The sequence below is a fragment of the Capsaspora owczarzaki genome (genome assembly GCF_000151315.2).
Source record: "Capsaspora owczarzaki ATCC 30864 unplaced genomic scaffold supercont2.1, whole genome shotgun sequence".
NCBI lineage: Eukaryota > Filasterea > Ministeriida > Capsasporidae > Capsaspora > Capsaspora owczarzaki.
This window is the reverse complement of record NW_011887292.1, coordinates 3,632,916-3,648,801: the sequence shown is the minus strand read 5'-3', so window position 1 is coordinate 3,648,801 and position 15,886 is coordinate 3,632,916. Positions and strand designations below refer to the sequence as shown.

At 55.0% G+C, this 15,886-nt stretch overlaps 4 protein-coding genes across 4 annotated transcripts; all 4 read left to right on the top strand.

The window, feature by feature from the left end:
* The first annotated feature begins 287 nt into the window (after window positions 1–287).
* CAOG_01137 (hypothetical protein) lies at window positions 288–4,879 on the top strand. Its single transcript, XM_004365951.2, has 5 exons — window positions 288–356; window positions 547–2,716; window positions 2,822–3,896; window positions 3,992–4,088; window positions 4,215–4,879. The coding sequence occupies exons 1-5, from the start codon at window positions 294–296 to the stop codon at window positions 4,776–4,778; spliced, it is 3,969 nt and encodes a 1,322-aa protein (XP_004366008.1). The 5' UTR covers window positions 288–293; the 3' UTR covers window positions 4,779–4,879.
* A 540-nt stretch (window positions 4,880–5,419) lies between these two features.
* On the top strand, window positions 5,420–8,937 carry CAOG_01136 (hypothetical protein). The gene is made up of 3 exons (XM_004365950.2): window positions 5,420–5,439; window positions 5,909–6,224; window positions 6,880–8,937. Exons 2-3 carry the CDS (start codon window positions 5,945–5,947, stop codon window positions 8,760–8,762), a joined length of 2,163 nt encoding a protein of 720 aa, XP_004366007.1. The 5' UTR covers window positions 5,420–5,439; window positions 5,909–5,944; the 3' UTR covers window positions 8,763–8,937.
* A 173-nt stretch (window positions 8,938–9,110) lies between these two features.
* On the top strand, window positions 9,111–10,152 carry CAOG_01135 (hypothetical protein). Its single transcript, XM_004365949.2, has one exon. The coding sequence runs from the start codon at window positions 9,194–9,196 to the stop codon at window positions 10,064–10,066; it is 873 nt and encodes a 290-aa protein (XP_004366006.1). The 5' UTR covers window positions 9,111–9,193; the 3' UTR covers window positions 10,067–10,152.
* A 108-nt stretch (window positions 10,153–10,260) lies between these two features.
* CAOG_01134 (neuropathy target esterase) lies at window positions 10,261–15,886 on the top strand (the record flags this gene model as incomplete). The annotated part of the gene is made up of 11 exons (XM_004365948.2): window positions 10,261–10,406; window positions 10,772–11,157; window positions 11,349–11,382; window positions 11,478–11,837; window positions 11,947–12,106; window positions 12,199–12,254; window positions 12,336–14,430; window positions 14,514–14,685; window positions 14,761–15,177; window positions 15,257–15,408; window positions 15,505–15,886. The coding sequence occupies 11 exons, from the start codon at window positions 10,261–10,263 to the stop codon at window positions 15,868–15,870; spliced, it is 4,344 nt and encodes a 1,447-aa protein (XP_004366005.1). The 3' UTR covers window positions 15,871–15,886.

The window sequence follows — 15,886 nt, the reverse complement described above, 5'->3', positions numbered from 1 at the left end:
ATGGAATGGGGGTTTTCTTTCAAAGTTGCTTTCTATAGAATGGAACTAGAACAATGAATGAACTTCCATAACGATGGCTGATGGATGTAGCTCTACAGTAGGGCATCGTTGATCAGGCAGGATTGTTGAGCTTGCTCACCTCTTGCAGCCTCGTTGTAGCCTTCCGCCCCCCCCCCCACCATCTCAATGACTCGAATAGTTGCCAGTTCTTTGCACTTGTGGTTGTACTTTGAACTCGATCGGCAATACAACTCGACAACGCCCAACCAGCTCACTCCTCGTCCCCTGTCTCGATGTCGTCGCTCTTCACCTTGCGTCGTGCAGAGGACTGCATGCCCTCACTTCGCGGCGGCCAGGTAAATGAAATGTTCACCACCACCACCCCCTTCCTTAGCATGATCTATTGACGCTGTTCATCCAATCGAGTCCGGATTGCTGGTTGTTCCATTGAGTTCCCATTGAGTTCCCATTCAGTTCCCATTGAATTTCCACTGATCCCCCCCCCCGCCTCCGCTGTCCCCCTCTCTCGATTCTCTCTAATCACAGGCCGTCTCGTCGCTGTTTGAAACAACAACGACGTATGGGCCCAGCTCGGCCAGCAGTGGCCCAAAGACGACCGACGTCTGGGCGATTCCAGGTCACCTGCTCGTCGCCTTCCGCCAGCGTCAGAGCCTCGTCGCGTTCGACAGCGTGCCCACCACGCGCGCATTGCCAGAGCTTGACTTGGATCGCCTCAAGCGGCACTTTGCAAGCTGCTCGTCCGCGAACGGACCAGCCAACGGTCCAGCCAACTCCACCACCACCAGTCCTGCTGCGCAAAAGCAGCAGCATCTCGCTAGCAGCCTGGGACCGGACTTTGGAGGGGGGATGCTGCTGCATGACTTTGCTGCCCCGCTTGTGGACGTGTTTCTCGTGTCTTCGGCGTCGGGTGGGCTGTCCAGCAGCTCGGAAGCGGACTTGACGGCTGGCGGATTGCGCTCTGGCAACGCACGGCCGCTGGTTGCTTCATCCACCATCATTGCCGCCGTCGATCAGGACGCACGACTGACATTGTTTCAGTATGTGCATGCCAGCCACGCGTGGGTGTTGTTGGGCTCGTTCAACTCCCCCATCAACTTGATTACCGTCACGTCGCCGGTTCGCGTCGCGCCTGGCTCAACCATCATCTCGCCGAGCGCGACCGGTACTGCGACAGCAGCGACCACACATGCGAATACGGCTCCTGCTGCGGGCACAGTCTTATCGGCAACCTTCCACTGGCGCTCGCGCACACTGGTTTGGTGTCTCTACGACCCCGTTAGCCTCGTCTACTCTGTGAATGCCCGCTCGCTGGTGGCCGACTCTGAACAGAGTTTGGTGCATCTCGGCCCCTTGATGAGTGTGGTTCAGCGGTCGCCGTACGCGTTTCGGCTCTTTCCGCTCAAATCAGCGGTTGCAATGGCAGTGATGCAGTACAGCTCGCAGACCAATGCCGCCACCACCGGCACTGGCACTGGCGCTGGCGCCGCCCTCCCCACGATGAAACGCTCAAACAGCGGCAGTGCGGTCGCGGCGATTGCAGCAGAGCTCGGTGCTTCGACACCTCCGACCACCTCCAGCAACACAGCAACAGACTCTGGCGTACTCACCTTTCACCCTGTTGCCTTTGAGGGGTGGAGAGCATCGCGACGTTTGCTCCTCTGGACGCCGCGCATGGCCACAGAGGCCCTTGCCTTGGAGCTCTTTGTCTGGGGTCGTGGGATTGTGCCCGAGCGCGTCACGCGCACGGCATATGTGGACATTCACGTCGCGTTCGATCGATTTGAATCCAGCCCCACTCGAAGCGACCCTGTGCCCGACGTCATGAGTTTTGTTGTGCATCGCACCACGGGTGAGCTGCTTGCGGTCGCCAGCAATTGGTCTGTGTGGGTGATTCGAAACGACGACCACAACAATGGCTGGGTCTCGCTGCCCTTGAGTTCGCTCGCCGTTGCTGGCGCGATTTCTGCTGCTCCATTCTCATCACCATCGCCAGTCGCTGGCCAGGAATCGGCTGCAGCTGTACCTCCCTCCGCCACATCGCCTGTGCAGTTGCTCGTGCTGCACTTTATGATTGGGTTGGTTGAAAATGGCGCGTGCACCATTTTCAGTCTCGCCGACGGCTCACAGCTCTCTCGCGTTGCCATACCGTATACAATGCCCGTATGCCACGTGTGGCATGGACAAGGGATGGTACCGCGTGCTGGCCTGTGGGGAGAGCATGGCGTGTGGCAGTTGCAAAGCAAAGCAGTTGTCGATCAAGCAGAGATCTTGGCTTCCGCTGCATCAACCGCGTCGACAACAGCGCCAACCTCCGCGGCCATCCAATCACCAGCCCCTCAGACACCCTTGGCCGGCCAAGCTCCCTTCCTCGAGAACGACACGAAAAAGATGCAACATTTGCGGCGCGCCAAACAGCTTTGCGAGCAGTGGGGCTTGCGTCGTCTGCATGCAAAGTATCTCTTTGACATTGCGTACGCTTGCTTGCACGACGCCTCGACCGCATGGGTGTCGGCACATGGTCATCAGCAGCACGAAATGGTGCAAACACAGCTTTCGGTTTTATCCGAACTGTTTGCGAGCCGCGTTCTCGGCAGCCCCGCGCTTGTTCTCGCCCTCGTCGGTGCCGATTCCCCCGTTTCCCAAATCCTTGTGTCGGAGCTGGATCAATTTTTGAATGCCTTTGTTGGCAAGAAGGGTGAGTGTGATGGGTTGCTGCTTTTCGTCGAATTTGTCTCTCATTTGATTCTCTCGCTGCTGCTGCTGTTGCTGCATCCCATGCTACGCTGACTTGCTTCACCAGGCACTCGATCATTCACACACGTCGAGGACTCCGCCATGAACGAATCAGCCTGGCTGCTTGCACGAAATGCCTTCCATTTGCGCACCCCGCTCAGTTCGTCGCTTTCTGCCATGCTGGAAGAGTATGCTGCGTGGGCACGTTTACGATTAGAGGTGCTGAATGCCGAACCTAGTGCGGCTCAAGATTCAGCACTCGAGGGCTCGTCTTCCGCCAGCGCCTCAACAGCCGCGGAACGCCAATCCAAGCTTCTCTTGGCGCTCAATCCTCTCATTACTTCGAGTGCGAATGCGGCGCTGCAGGAGAGAATGACCGAGGCGCAGCGCTTGCTCGTCTCGGGCGATATTGACTTTGCAGCTGGCACAGTCTTGGCAGCTGGTGCCGCTGGAAGTGGTTCTGCAGCGGCGGTTAGTGGAGGCGGTGGCGATTCCAATCCGAGCAACAGCGGTGCCAATCCCAGCAGCAGCGGCGGCGCAGGCGCGACCACCACGTCGACCAACACGTTTGCCACCAAAGGCCGGCTGCTGGATCTGGATCGCGGGAAATTTGAGCACCTCATTCGCAATGCTCCTCTTGCGACACTGGAATGCGTCATTGAATGGCTCGATCTCAGCTCTGCTTTGGATGAGTTTGCGGTGGCCGACCCAAATAACCCTTCAGCAACCTCGTCATGGCCGCACGGCACACAAGCGCGAACCCATCTCGACAAGGTGTTTGCGCCCGAACGTCTGCACGGCCTTGTTCTTGAAGGCGAGTCTGTGAGCCGCAGCCCTCGCCACCCCTTGTTTGAGATTACTTGCAGACTGCTCCTCCTGCACCGCCCGGCCCACCTCAATGCGTTTGTTCGGCTCTCGCATCACCATCTGTCCATGCTCGTCAAGGGGAACAACTCTGCCGCTGCCATGGCCTCGCCCATGCGTCAGTACGCTGGCGTCACCATTCGCGCTGGAGGTGTCACGACCGTGCATCCTCACTACTATCGTCGCGCCATGGCGTGTCTATTACCCATGATGGCGCCCGCCAATCTACAGGAATTGTCCCGAGAGAGTGTTATGGCTCTTGTAGAGCTGTTGTGCAGGTAAGGCTGTGGGGGGGAGCCGAGTGCTTTGTTTATTTTTGTGTCTGACTTTGATTTTTTGTTGTTGTTTTTTTTTTTTTTTTTTGCTGTTGTAGTAACTATTTGAGCGCCGCCCCTGTTGCCTTGCGCTTCTTGCTACTCAAGCAAATGTACGATGAGGCGTTCGAGTTGCTTTCCGATCGAAGCAAGCAGGTCAGTGGGTTTTGTGTTGGCTTGCTTTTTTTTTTTTTTTTTTTTTTTTTAGTGTTTTTTTAAGTTTTTCGTTTGTTCGATTGATTTACTTTTTGCATTTTTTTGCATGATTCACAACAACTATAGGACGTCGAGCACTTTGAACTCTTCCATGTTTTGTTTGCAGCACTGCTGGACAACAATTTGATGCGCCGATATGGCTCGCAGCTGTGGAACCTGGCGCCTCGTAACTTTGGTGTCTACGAGCTGCTGAACGTGCTGCAATGCCACTTCCAGCAACAGCAACGCGGCAGCAATCATCGCACGTCCGCTGTTGCTGCCGCTGTTGCAGCAGCCACAAGCCAGACAGACTCTGCGAGCGGTCAGCGGTGGCGTGTCGGCAGCACCATTTCGTCGGGCTCGGCTCAACCACTCTCGGATGCCCTTGTGCACCAACTGGGCGACGCCGACCTTTTCAGTTCGTTGGTGGACAGCATGGGCATGTTTATTGTGCCTACTCGCACGCCCGTTGGTGCGCCCACGTCCGATCCGCACGGCATCAACTCGACCACGGGCGCGGCGAATGCCGCCGCAGACGATTCTGCCGCCTGGCTGCCCGACCCCAGAGCTGGCCTCAGCGTTGATTTGTTCCGTCCCCAGCTGTTAAAGATTTTTGCTCGCATGAAGGAGCGCGCGAATCAGCCTGCCTGAACGCGTGTGGCAACGACAAAGTGAAAAGCTGGGTGATGTTAGGAATCGGACCAAAATACATGCTTGGTTATTGTTGTTTGTTGTTGTTGTTGTTATTGTTGGTGTTTTAATTTTGCAAACAGCAATGACCACCGGCTTTGGATGGCGTGATGATATGTCGCATTGTTTCAGAACGGAAACGCGCTTAACGACCAATTCCCAATTGGGAATCCGTGTTAACTGCGCAAACTTTTCAGCACAAACACAATCGCAACTACTCAACAGCAGCCCTTCACCACTGCTGCTGGTAACTACGCATGACGAGCATCACCGTTAGACCTCGTCATGTGGCTGTGTTCACGAGGAAGCGGAGGCGGAAGTTGGCCGAACGCGATCGAGTTGGTTGAAAACATCAACACAAAAAGGTCAGCTGAACTTCCGACCTTCGGCAACCAGCAGTGCTTTCGTGGTTTTTGGTTGTCAAACGTTGCTTTTCCGCTCGCTCAGGTCCGCTTCTGCCGACATTTCAGCCTCGATATCACTGTCCCCATTGGTGTTTGATTGCTCCTTCTTGCCTGCCGATGGTCGGGATGGAGTGTTTTGTTTTCTTTGTTTCATAAATCTCCAAATCCTGAATAAATCCGGCATTCAGTCTTATTTCTCTTTTTTTTTTTTCTCTTTTGTAAGTAGTCTCTGTAGCTCTTCCCCTCGCTCTCTTTCATTCTTTTCGCTCCATTCCACTCATCATCATCATCATCATCATCATCATTGCACACCACTGCTCATCTTCTCGTTGTGCGCCGAGTGGTCTGCTCATGAGTCGTGCTGAGTAAAACCGCTCATCCCTCGTGCCTTTTGCTTGTTCTTCTTGTTCTTCTTGTTTCTTGTTCTTTCTTCACCGTCGCTCTCGTGTGCGCTGTGTCAATGCGCCTCTGAGTGTTTCGCCCTTCGCTAAGACTGTCTTCATCTCTCCTTCTACGTCTGTACGATGCGCCTTTTCCTCCTCGACGTCTTCTCTTTCAACAGACCGTTTGTTTTCCATTAGTATTTTAGTATTTTATTATTTTAATTTTTTTTTTTTTTTTTTTTTTTTTTTTTTTTTGGTTTGCGCTCACTCGTTCTCGTGTCTGCTTTGTTCCTTCTTCTTCTAGTCTTTCTTCTTCTTCTTCTTCTTCTTCACATTCAACATGCGCCATTCTGCTGCCCTGTCTGCGGTGGTGGCAGTGCTGTGCGTGGTCGCCTCAGTGGCCTCGGCCGTTGAGTTTGCGCACCCGCCGGCCGTCACGTACAAGCAGTACACCCCTGCCAAGGAGCGCTCCTACCTGGCCCCGCACCCTTCGCTCGACTACCAGCTGTCTCGCTCGCCTGCCCGCCACCTGCGCCAGGACGGCACCAACCTCCAGTGCCTCAAGGACCTCAACTACTACTTTAACATGTCCACGCTCATCGAGACTGGCGGCTGGCAATGTAAGGTTTTTTTGTTTCCCTTTTGTTTCTCTTCCCTTTCTTCTCCCGTGTGTCGATTGTGGGGTGTGCCGTCCTTCTCTTCTCCGTTCCTTGCTGGGTGAACTGACACTTCGATTCAAGCGGCGAGAAAAAGCGAGAAATGAAGTCAAGTTCGCTTTTTTTTTTTTTTTTTTTTTTTTTTCGTTCGGTTGTTCGGTCTGATTTGCGCCGTTGCATTGAGCGCTGGTGTGCGGGGTTTCTTGTGCACCGTCTACCTGCATCTGTGAGATTGCATCACACGCAACACAAGTGTCTGAATGTGTGTGTGCCGCGGGGTGGTCTGAAGCGGTCTCCCCGGGCCCTTGTGAGTGTCACGCGCGTCGTGCATCAGGTGGCACATGAGAAGCCGCGCTCCGGCATCTTCAAAAAAAAAAAATTATGGAAAAAAAAAAAAAAAAAAAAAAAGGACACTCTTTGACAAACACTTCCGCTTCCGAACAGAAAAGAAGAAAAAATAGCGAGCGCGTTGCATGTGTGATTCCAAACAAAAAAAAAGAACACACACAACGCAAGAAAGGGGGAGCAGTGATGAGCTCCGCGAACAGGCGGAACAACGTTTGGAACACTACAAAATAATGGCAAATCACCGTCTCACTCTCTGCAACACTTCGCGCAGACGTCGATGCCATGGGCAAGGTGCCGTCTGGCCTGATCATCTCCCTGTCACCCATCTCGTGGGGCGACTACGACGGGTGCATGCGCATTCCCGGCGCGACGTACTGCATGATGAAGGGCGACATTGACTCTGTCGAGTACAAGGGCATGGTCTACCCCAACGAGACTCTCCCGACTGCGTACGCGTTCGAGTGGGGCGTCTGCGTGCCAGCAAGCTGCGACCCCGTCACCCTCACCGACCAGTCCCACGCCGTCCTGCAGCTCATCTACGAGAACACTGGCCTCAACTTTACCGTCTCGTCCGTCGGCGCCTACTGCCGCATGGACAACGAGTACCATGCCGGCGCCATTGTCATGCTCTTCCTCTCGGGTGTCCTCATCGTTCTCGTTCTTCTGGCCACCGGCTACGACTACTACCGCACCTACCTGAAGCGAAGCTCCCACGTCGAGCTCTCGCCCACCAACGGCCACGACATCCAGGGCAACGGCCAGAACGGCGAGACCCGCCCTCTTCTCGACGCCCCCACCAAGGCTGAGAAGGCCAGCGGCCCGCGCGTCAAGCAGCCCCTTTGGCAGTCGTTGACTCTTGGCTTTTCGCTGCTCCAGAACGTGCCCAGGATGTTTGCCACCAACACCAAGGACGAGAGCCTGCTTTCCCTCAACGGCATCCGTGTCATCAGCATGTGCTGGGTCGTTCTCGGTCATACTTACCTCTGGGCGCTTGACTCTGGCATCCAAAACCCTTACGCCGTCTACTACATGTCCATCCGCCCCACCTTCCAGATCATTGCCAACGGATTCTTCACTGTCGACTCGTTCTTCTTCCTGTCCGGCTTCCTCGTCTGCTACGTTGTCCTGGTGATGCTCGCCAAGCGCAACTCGCTGCCGTACTTCCCGTACATGATCCACCGCTTCCTCCGCATCACCCCCACGTACATGTTTGCCCTCTTCTTCTACTGGTACATTGGCCCGCTCTTTGGCGACGGCCCCAACTGGTTCCGCGTTCAGTCCAACCACGCTTGCGAGCAGTACTGGTGGGCCAACCTGCTCTTCGTCAACGACTTTGTTCCCAACAGCCTCTACGACGAGTGCATGGGCTGGAGCTGGTACCTCGCCAACGACATGCAGTTCTATGCCATCTCTCCCATCTTCCTGCTCCTCCTCTACCGCCGCCCGATCTGGGGTGTCATCTCCCTCGGCGCCACACTTGTTGTCAGCTTTATCGTCACCATGGCCCTCGCCATACAGTACGATCTCGACGCCAACCTGCAGGTCGCCATCTTTTTGCAAGCCATCCCCAAGTACGACTACTCGGCCATCATTTACACCAAGCCCTACTGCCGCATCGCCCCGTACATTGTCGGCATGTTCACCGCCTACATTCTCAACCGCTACGGCCAAGCCAACCGCCGCATCTCGCGCCCCAAGATTCTCGGTCTCTTCTTTATTGCGGCGTCCATTCTCCTGGGCATCTTCTTTAGCATGTACTCCAAGTTCGACTCGACCTCCTTCCTGCACTGGGACGGCCGAGAGTGGTCGACTGCCGAGAACGCCATCTACATTACCTTTGCCCGCTTTGGCTGGTCGGTCGGTCTTGCCATCATTGTCTGGCTCTGCGTCACTGGCAACGGCGGTGTTGTCAACTACCTGCTGTCGACCAAGGCCTTCATGGTCTTTGGCCGCATGACCTTCTGCGTCTACCTCATCCACCCGATCGTCGCCGCAAGCTTCTTCTACACGCTCCGTCAGCCCACCATTCTGCAAGATCTTCCTGAACAGTTCTATTTTATTGCCAACACTGTCATCTCCTTCGCCGGTGCCTTTGTCATGTGCATGTTTGTCGAGTTCCCGCTTGCCAACGTTGAGAAGACTCTTCTTGGTTAAAACAGAAGGATGTCTTTTGTTTTTTCTAGTTTTTGTTTTTTTTCTTTTAAAACAAATCTTTTTTTCCTTTTCCTCTTATCTCCCTCTCCCTCTGTAGTTGTGTATTTGTGTGATGTATCGCTTTGTTTGTTTTGTGGTGTTTCGGTTGTACAATGAAGAATACCAAGCTCAACAACTCCATTGCAAGCCACTCGTGCTTTTCTCTGTGTTTGTATTCAAAGCAAATCGACCGACGGCCATTTCCGTTTTGTTGATACTCATCCTCACCACCTGATCTCGTCTCACCCGTCGATTGGGCGTCCAACCCTCAATTCGGAGACCCCTTTGCTCGCCTTCTACTACGACTACTACTACTACTACTACTACTACTACCATCACGAGGTCATCCGAACCCCCGCGGGTCTCCCCGTCTCCAAGAGCAAGATTAACGAATGAGCCGGCTGTCCATCCCGCATGAGCCGGCTGCAATCTCGGCTGGCAGCTCCGCTGCTGGTGCGGGCCACACGTCGTACGGCGCTATTGGAGCGTCGTCCATCAACGGCGACGGCGGCCTGGATGCGTCGGGCACTGGTGCAAGTGGATCGCGTGGCATGGCGACCACCCATCGCTCAGTCTACGAGCCGAGCTCCTCTCAGACTCAGACTGAATCTCAGTCATTGCTGAACAAACGCCAGCAGTCACAGGCATATTCCCAGCAATCGCAGGGGGTGTCTCGACCTTATTCAGTTGGCACGGCCAAACAACACTACCAACCGCGCAACCACTTGCTCGACTTTCGCGTGATGCGATCCATGGCGCTGTATCGCTTCACCATCTTCATCCAGCTGGTTGCGTTTGGTCTTTTGCTGCCTGCCGTGTTTGTGCCGAGATGGCTGAGCGTGCAGACTGGCTTGACACAATCCACGCTCGGACTTTACAAATTTTGCGTCTCTGTCGGCAACCTGCCACAAGAGTTGCTTTTACCTACTACCAGACAGATGCCACCGTCGAACCCGGTCACTGTTTCGCTGGCTCTGTTCTCGGGAGGCGTGTTTGCCAACTTGCTCGTGTTTGTCCTGGCCATCTGCATTGCGCGAGCGGGCTTCCCCAGCGGTTTGCTGCGAGGCGCCCATCTATTCTTCTCCATCGTGTGCATTGCGGGGATTGTCTCGTCCATTGTCACCTTCACCGACCACTTTTCGGCCAGCTCTGGCGACTTTGACTACTTTTTGTGGATTGTGATTGGCGTCACGATTGCCTTGTTTGTCGCCTTCCTGCTTGTCCTTCGTGCGCTATGGCTGTTTGGGCAAGCGACGCGATGTTGATGCTTGCGTTTGGTGAGTTGTTGTGTTGTTGTTTTGGTGATACTGGTCCATCAAAGTCCAAATACAGTGTAAATTTTCTTGCACGATGCTCTTGATTCGGACATGTTTCAGTCCTCAAACAAAGCAGCCAACAAAAGTTTCACGAAACTCCCACTGCGCGTGCCAACCACAAACAAAAAGAAGACCACAAGAAAATGTTGCAGACGTTGTTTGCCTGGTCTGCGAGCGTTGCGTCGGCAATATGTGCCGCGTTTCTGCTTCCACCCGTGTTTGTGCTGGATCACTACGCTCCCGGCACTTGGCCAGCTGCTGCTCGTCTTGGTGTCTTCCTTCGCGAAATGTAAGCCTTGGCGCGGGGCTCACACCGATCGCACGACTCTTTATCATCGACGAGAAAACATCCGCCACGGCGACTGCTTTTTCCGACGTCAAAATCCCAAGCTCTGAAATTGTTCTGCTTGTCCTTTTCCTACCGCACCTCACACCGCTCCGTACCAGCACTTTACCTTCCGTGTTGCCCCCATTGAGATCGTGTTCTACAATGCGTTTGATGAAGGGATGGTTTGTTTGGCGGTCAACGACGATACTGACCTGTTGTGTCTCGATCGGATGGCGTTGATTGTTTGGACAAATAACAACAAAAACGCCTCCGCTTCCGTCTGGCTTCCGGCTGGCTTCCGTCTTGCTTTCGACGCACTGTGACAGAGACGCTATGCGCCAATCCACTCTAAATTGTCCGCCGAGCCAAATTACTGCAACGACAGGGATGGTAGCGCTGGTGTGGACCATCCTGATTGCTGTGCTGGCCGTGCGAGGAATTGCCAAGCTCGTGTATTGGCTGTTTTTTGCCACCATCCAGCCACCCGGCCTCCAACCGGTTGTGATGGGTCAGCACCTCTCGGCATTCGCCCGCGAGGAGATTGCCTCTCACGCTTCGGGCTCTCCGACAGCAAGTTCCCGGCTGGTGTCTGCAGAAGGCGCCAAACAACAACCAAATGTCAAGCCAAATCCGCCCAGTCGCGCCTCTGGTTGTGCTCAGCAGGCCTTTCAGATCCCTAGTGGCAGACAGAGCCCAGGATATCTCGTTCGAGGTAAAGTTGACAAGTTTGATGGGGGGGGGGTTTGGACGGGGGCAATGCCCTTCTCTCACCGTGATGTTTGGGTTTGTTTGTTTGTTTGTTTGTTTGTTTTGTTGTTGTTGTTGTTGTTGTTGTTGTTGTTGTTGTTGTTGTGGTACTCGATTTCCCTCTGTCTTCTGCAATGTTGCCTTTGGTCGCTTCAGCAATGTTCGGCTCGAAAGGAAAGCCTCGACTTCGGTACGACTCGAGCCCATCTCCTGCATTTGTGCTTGACCAACAGTTCTTGAGCCAACTTGTTTCTTCTTTTGGTTTTGTCCGATTCTCCATGACAGGAAGCGAGATGCACTGCGCTACATGGCGCGCAGCTTGTTGGCATCGGGCAAGGCTATACCTCCTCCTGTGCGTGTGCGCCCGCACGACTTGCCTGCATCGTTTCTGGAGCCCGACTGCGGCGTTGATTCGGTCGTCAATGGCATGCAGCTGCCCACCGAGATCATGTACATGCTCAAATCCTGCGAGGCGTTTGGAAAGTCTCTGACCGACCCCGTGTACATTGAGCTGTACAAGTTTGTGGACACTGTCAAGCTGTCTCCCGGAGAAAAGCTGTTTAGTCTTGGCGACACGGACGACTCGCTGTACATTGTCGCCAACGGCAGTGTTCAAGTCACCGTTCGCGACCCAACCACGCGTCGGTAGGTTGTGGTGCAGTTTTTTTGTTGCAGCAAGAGCGCAAGAGAGCACGCGATGCTCTATCGTGGTTGAAAGTCAAAAGCAATTGCCTCTGACCTTCTGATATCACAGGGACCACATCTTGTACACTGCGGGCAAGGGCGATAGCGTGTCGAGCATGCTGAGCATCCTTGACGTGATTGCCCAGCGCGAGTCCGTGTATCGAACCATTTCCGCGCATGCCTTGCAGGAGGCTGTCGTCGTGCGACTTCCCGCCAAAGCATTTGAGCGGGTAGGAACGAAGGCCCAATGATGAATGCAGCCTGATTTTCGAACGAGCTCTCGCCTGATACTCACATTCTGTTGTGTGCTTTTTTTTGGCAGATTTTTCAAAAGTATCCTGCGTCCATGATCAACATTATCCAGATGATCATGATCCGGTAAGTGGACGAGCATTGAACGAGTGTGAGCCGACTCACGCCTTCTTCTTCTTCTTCTTTGCCTCTGGTTTCTTGCGACAGTTTGCAGCGCGTCACATTCATGGCGCTGTACAAGTACCTGGGTCTGACAACACCGCTGATCAAGCAGGGCCGGGATGAGCATCGCCCTCCGTGTTGTCCCACAACACACGAGCCCTGGAGCAAGGTGTTTGACGATATTCGACACGGCCGGGATGAACTGCAGCCGCAGTCGTTGAGTCACAGCAACAGCACTGGCACCCTCAGCAACAGCAGCAGCAGCAGCAGCAGCAGCAGCTGCGGTGGCAGCGTGAGTGAATCCAAGCCTGCCGTAACGACGCCATTGCCCGTCTCGAGCAACCCCACGCGTGCCGAGCAGCAGGAAGACAATGTCCCACCACCGGCTCTCGTTTGCCCAACGCTCTTGCCCGCAGAGGCAATGCCAAAGGGCAACATGTCACGGTCACAGTCTGTCAGCAACATGAGCGCTCCGTTGTCTCCAATCTCGTTGTCTCCCCCTTCGCTTTCACCTTCCGGAACCCCGGATCCGAAGGAGAGACATGCCATGGAGATTGTCTCGCGGTTGCTCGAGCTTCCAAGTGCTTCGGTTCTGGAAGGGACAGGCCTGACCATTTCGCGGCTCACTCCGAATTCCAACATTATCGAACAAGGTGAGAAGAACAGTCCGCTGCTGCTTGTCGTGTCTGGCGCGCTGTCCGTCTCGGTGCGTAGTCTCGACAACAACACGGACGACCTTCTGCACACGGCTGAACCTGGAGACATGGTGGGCGCGCTCTCGATTCTGACCGGCGAGCCTTCGTTTATTGCGGTCAAGACGCCACCTCTCCCGCCACGAGCTCCAGCTCCGACCCGAGTCCCCCAACGTGCTGCGGACAAGCAGCACGCTCTCTGTTCGTATCCAGCCCCGGGATATATCAGCCCGCAGCATGCCCAGTATGCCAGTGTGCTCACTCCGACGCTGTCCTTTGGCGGCAACGGCACGATGCGCGGTCCGGCAACGTCCGTCGTGCGCCCCAATCCTGTCACGTGGAACTCGGCAAATCGCGCGAATGATTCGACGCCAGTCCCAGCGACGTCCGCCACAGCAGGAACAGCTGATCCCGCTCTGGCCACGCCGCATTCAGAAGCCGATGAGGTGGTTGAAGTGGTCAAAATCTCGCGGCAACTGTTCGAAGGAATTGTGCAAGCCTTTCCACAGGTCTATGTGACGGTCGCTCGGCGCTTTTGCGAGCTCTTGTCTCCATTCGTGCGCCAAGTCGATTTTGGTCTCGATTGGCTGCATGTGAATGCGGGCCAGTCGCTGTACAGGCAAGGAGACCCGAGCGACGCCATTCTCATTGTTCTGAACGGGCGCGTGCGCTCCGTCGTCCGGCGCGAGAACTCTGACAAGAAAGAGTTCCTCGCAGACTTTGGCCGTGGCGAAATTGTTGGCGAGCTTGAAGTGCTGACAACCAGCCCTCGAGCGACGAGCATGCATGCCGTGCGTGACACCGAGCTCGCCAAGATTCCCACTGGCCTCTTTCGGATGATCCAGCGCCAGCATCCGCAGGTGGTGGCCCACTTTTCGCGCTTGCTTGGCAAGAGGCTTCTGGGGAATTACACGTCGGGCGTGCAGAGCGCCACTGCTCCTAAAATCAGCCGAACCAATCCGAAAGAAGGCACGGCCGCTGCAACTCGCAATCTTGCCACAGTGGCCATTATTCCTGCATCGCCGGATGTGCCCTTGTCGGAATTCTGCCGGAAGCTGGCAGCCGCTCTTCAGCCCATCGGCCCGAGTCTGCTCCTCAACGCCAATGTTGTCCGCAACCTGGTCGGGGAAACGGCGTTTGACGCACACGAATACCGCCTGGTCTCGTGGCTCGGCCAACAAGAGGAGCAGCATCGCATTGTGCTGTACGAGGCAGACTCTTCCATGACGAGCTGGACGCAGCGCTGCATTCGCCAAGCCGACTGCGTTCTGGTTGTTGCCTTCGGCGGCAACGACCCAACACCGAGTCAGCTGGAGCAAGGGCTGGCGAACATGACCTCCAACCGCGCCCAGAAAGAGCTCGTGCTCCTTCACGGGTTGGACGTGCGCGCTCCTGCGCGGACTGCCGAGTGGCTCAACCAGCGCAACTGGGTGAATGCACATCATCATGTAAGATTTGCTTGCGACAGCTGCTGGGTTTGCGTGCCTTTTATGTGACAGTTGTTGATCACTTGTTTGCCGCGGTGCCCCAGATTCGCTTTGAAAATCACGCGTCGGAGCCGTTCTGGACGGAAGCACAGATGAACTTGGACATGGCCCGTCTGGCTCGTCGGCTCACTGGTACCAGCATTGGATTGGTTCTTGGTGGTGGAGGTGCTCGAGGTCTTGCGCACCTTGGCGTGCTTCAGGTGCTCGAAGAAGCAGGTATGCACGATCATTTTTGGCGCTAAGGGAGGGACAAAACGAAGGCAGCCAACATTTTCATTTTGTTTTTCACAGGCATCCCAATTGACGTGATTGGTGGCACGAGCATTGGCTCCTTTATCGGCGGAATCTACGCAAACGAGTGCAATGCCGCACGGACTGAGACTCGCGCTCGACGACTCTCCACCGATATGGGCTCGCTGTTCCAAAAGCTCTTGGACCTGACGTACCCAGTGACGGCCATGTTCTCCGGGCGTGGCTTCAACCGGACCATTCGCGGTGTCTTCAAAGAGCAGCAGATTGAAGACTTGTGGCTGCCTTACTTTTGCGTGACGACCGACATCAGCACTTCGAAAATGCGCGTGCACGAAGACGGTTCTCTGTGGCGTTACGTGCGCGCCAGCATGTCTTTGTCTGGATATCTTCCACCGTTGTGCGATCCACGAGATGGTCATCTCTTGCTGGATGGAGGCTACGTGAACAATTTGCCAGGTAGAGAGGGAGAAGGATGATTTTGTCTTGCGCTGTTGGCTCCGACTCACTCGACAACAAATTGCACCTTCTGTTCCAGCCGACCTGATGATGAGCACCATGGGCGCCAACCGTGTCATTGCCATTGATGTAGGAGCTGAGGACGAAACCGCCTTGACCGACTATGGCGAAGAACTGTCCGGATGGTGGCTTTTGTGGAAGCGCTGGAACCCCTTTGCGATTCAAGTCAAAGTACGCAAAATGCACCTGACAGTTGTTCGTGTTTCGAGTTGAATCTGACGTGCTGGTACCACCCCCGCTTTGTTCTGGTTTGATTTCTGCCATCAGGTCCCAAACATGGCAGACATCCAGTCACGGCTCGCTTACGTTTCGTGTGTTCGCCAGCTGGAAGCAGTCAAGAAGGATCCGAATTGCCTGTATGTGCGGCCTCCCATCGATCATTACAAGACCCTGCAGTTCCACAGCATGGACGAGATTCAAAAGGTCGGGTATCAACACGCCAAGGCCCTGATTGAAGAGTGGAGAGCAAGCGGCCTCGTCCAACAGCTCCTGCGCGGACAAGACCCGCAGTTGTACGAATTGGCCAATGCCACATCCACAACGTCACGGAGCATTCCCAACCTCAGGTCCCCGGATGGCCTGGCGAGTGGTCATCACACCCCACCATGGATTGCCATCTCGGACACGGAATAGCGGTTTGTTTGGGGGT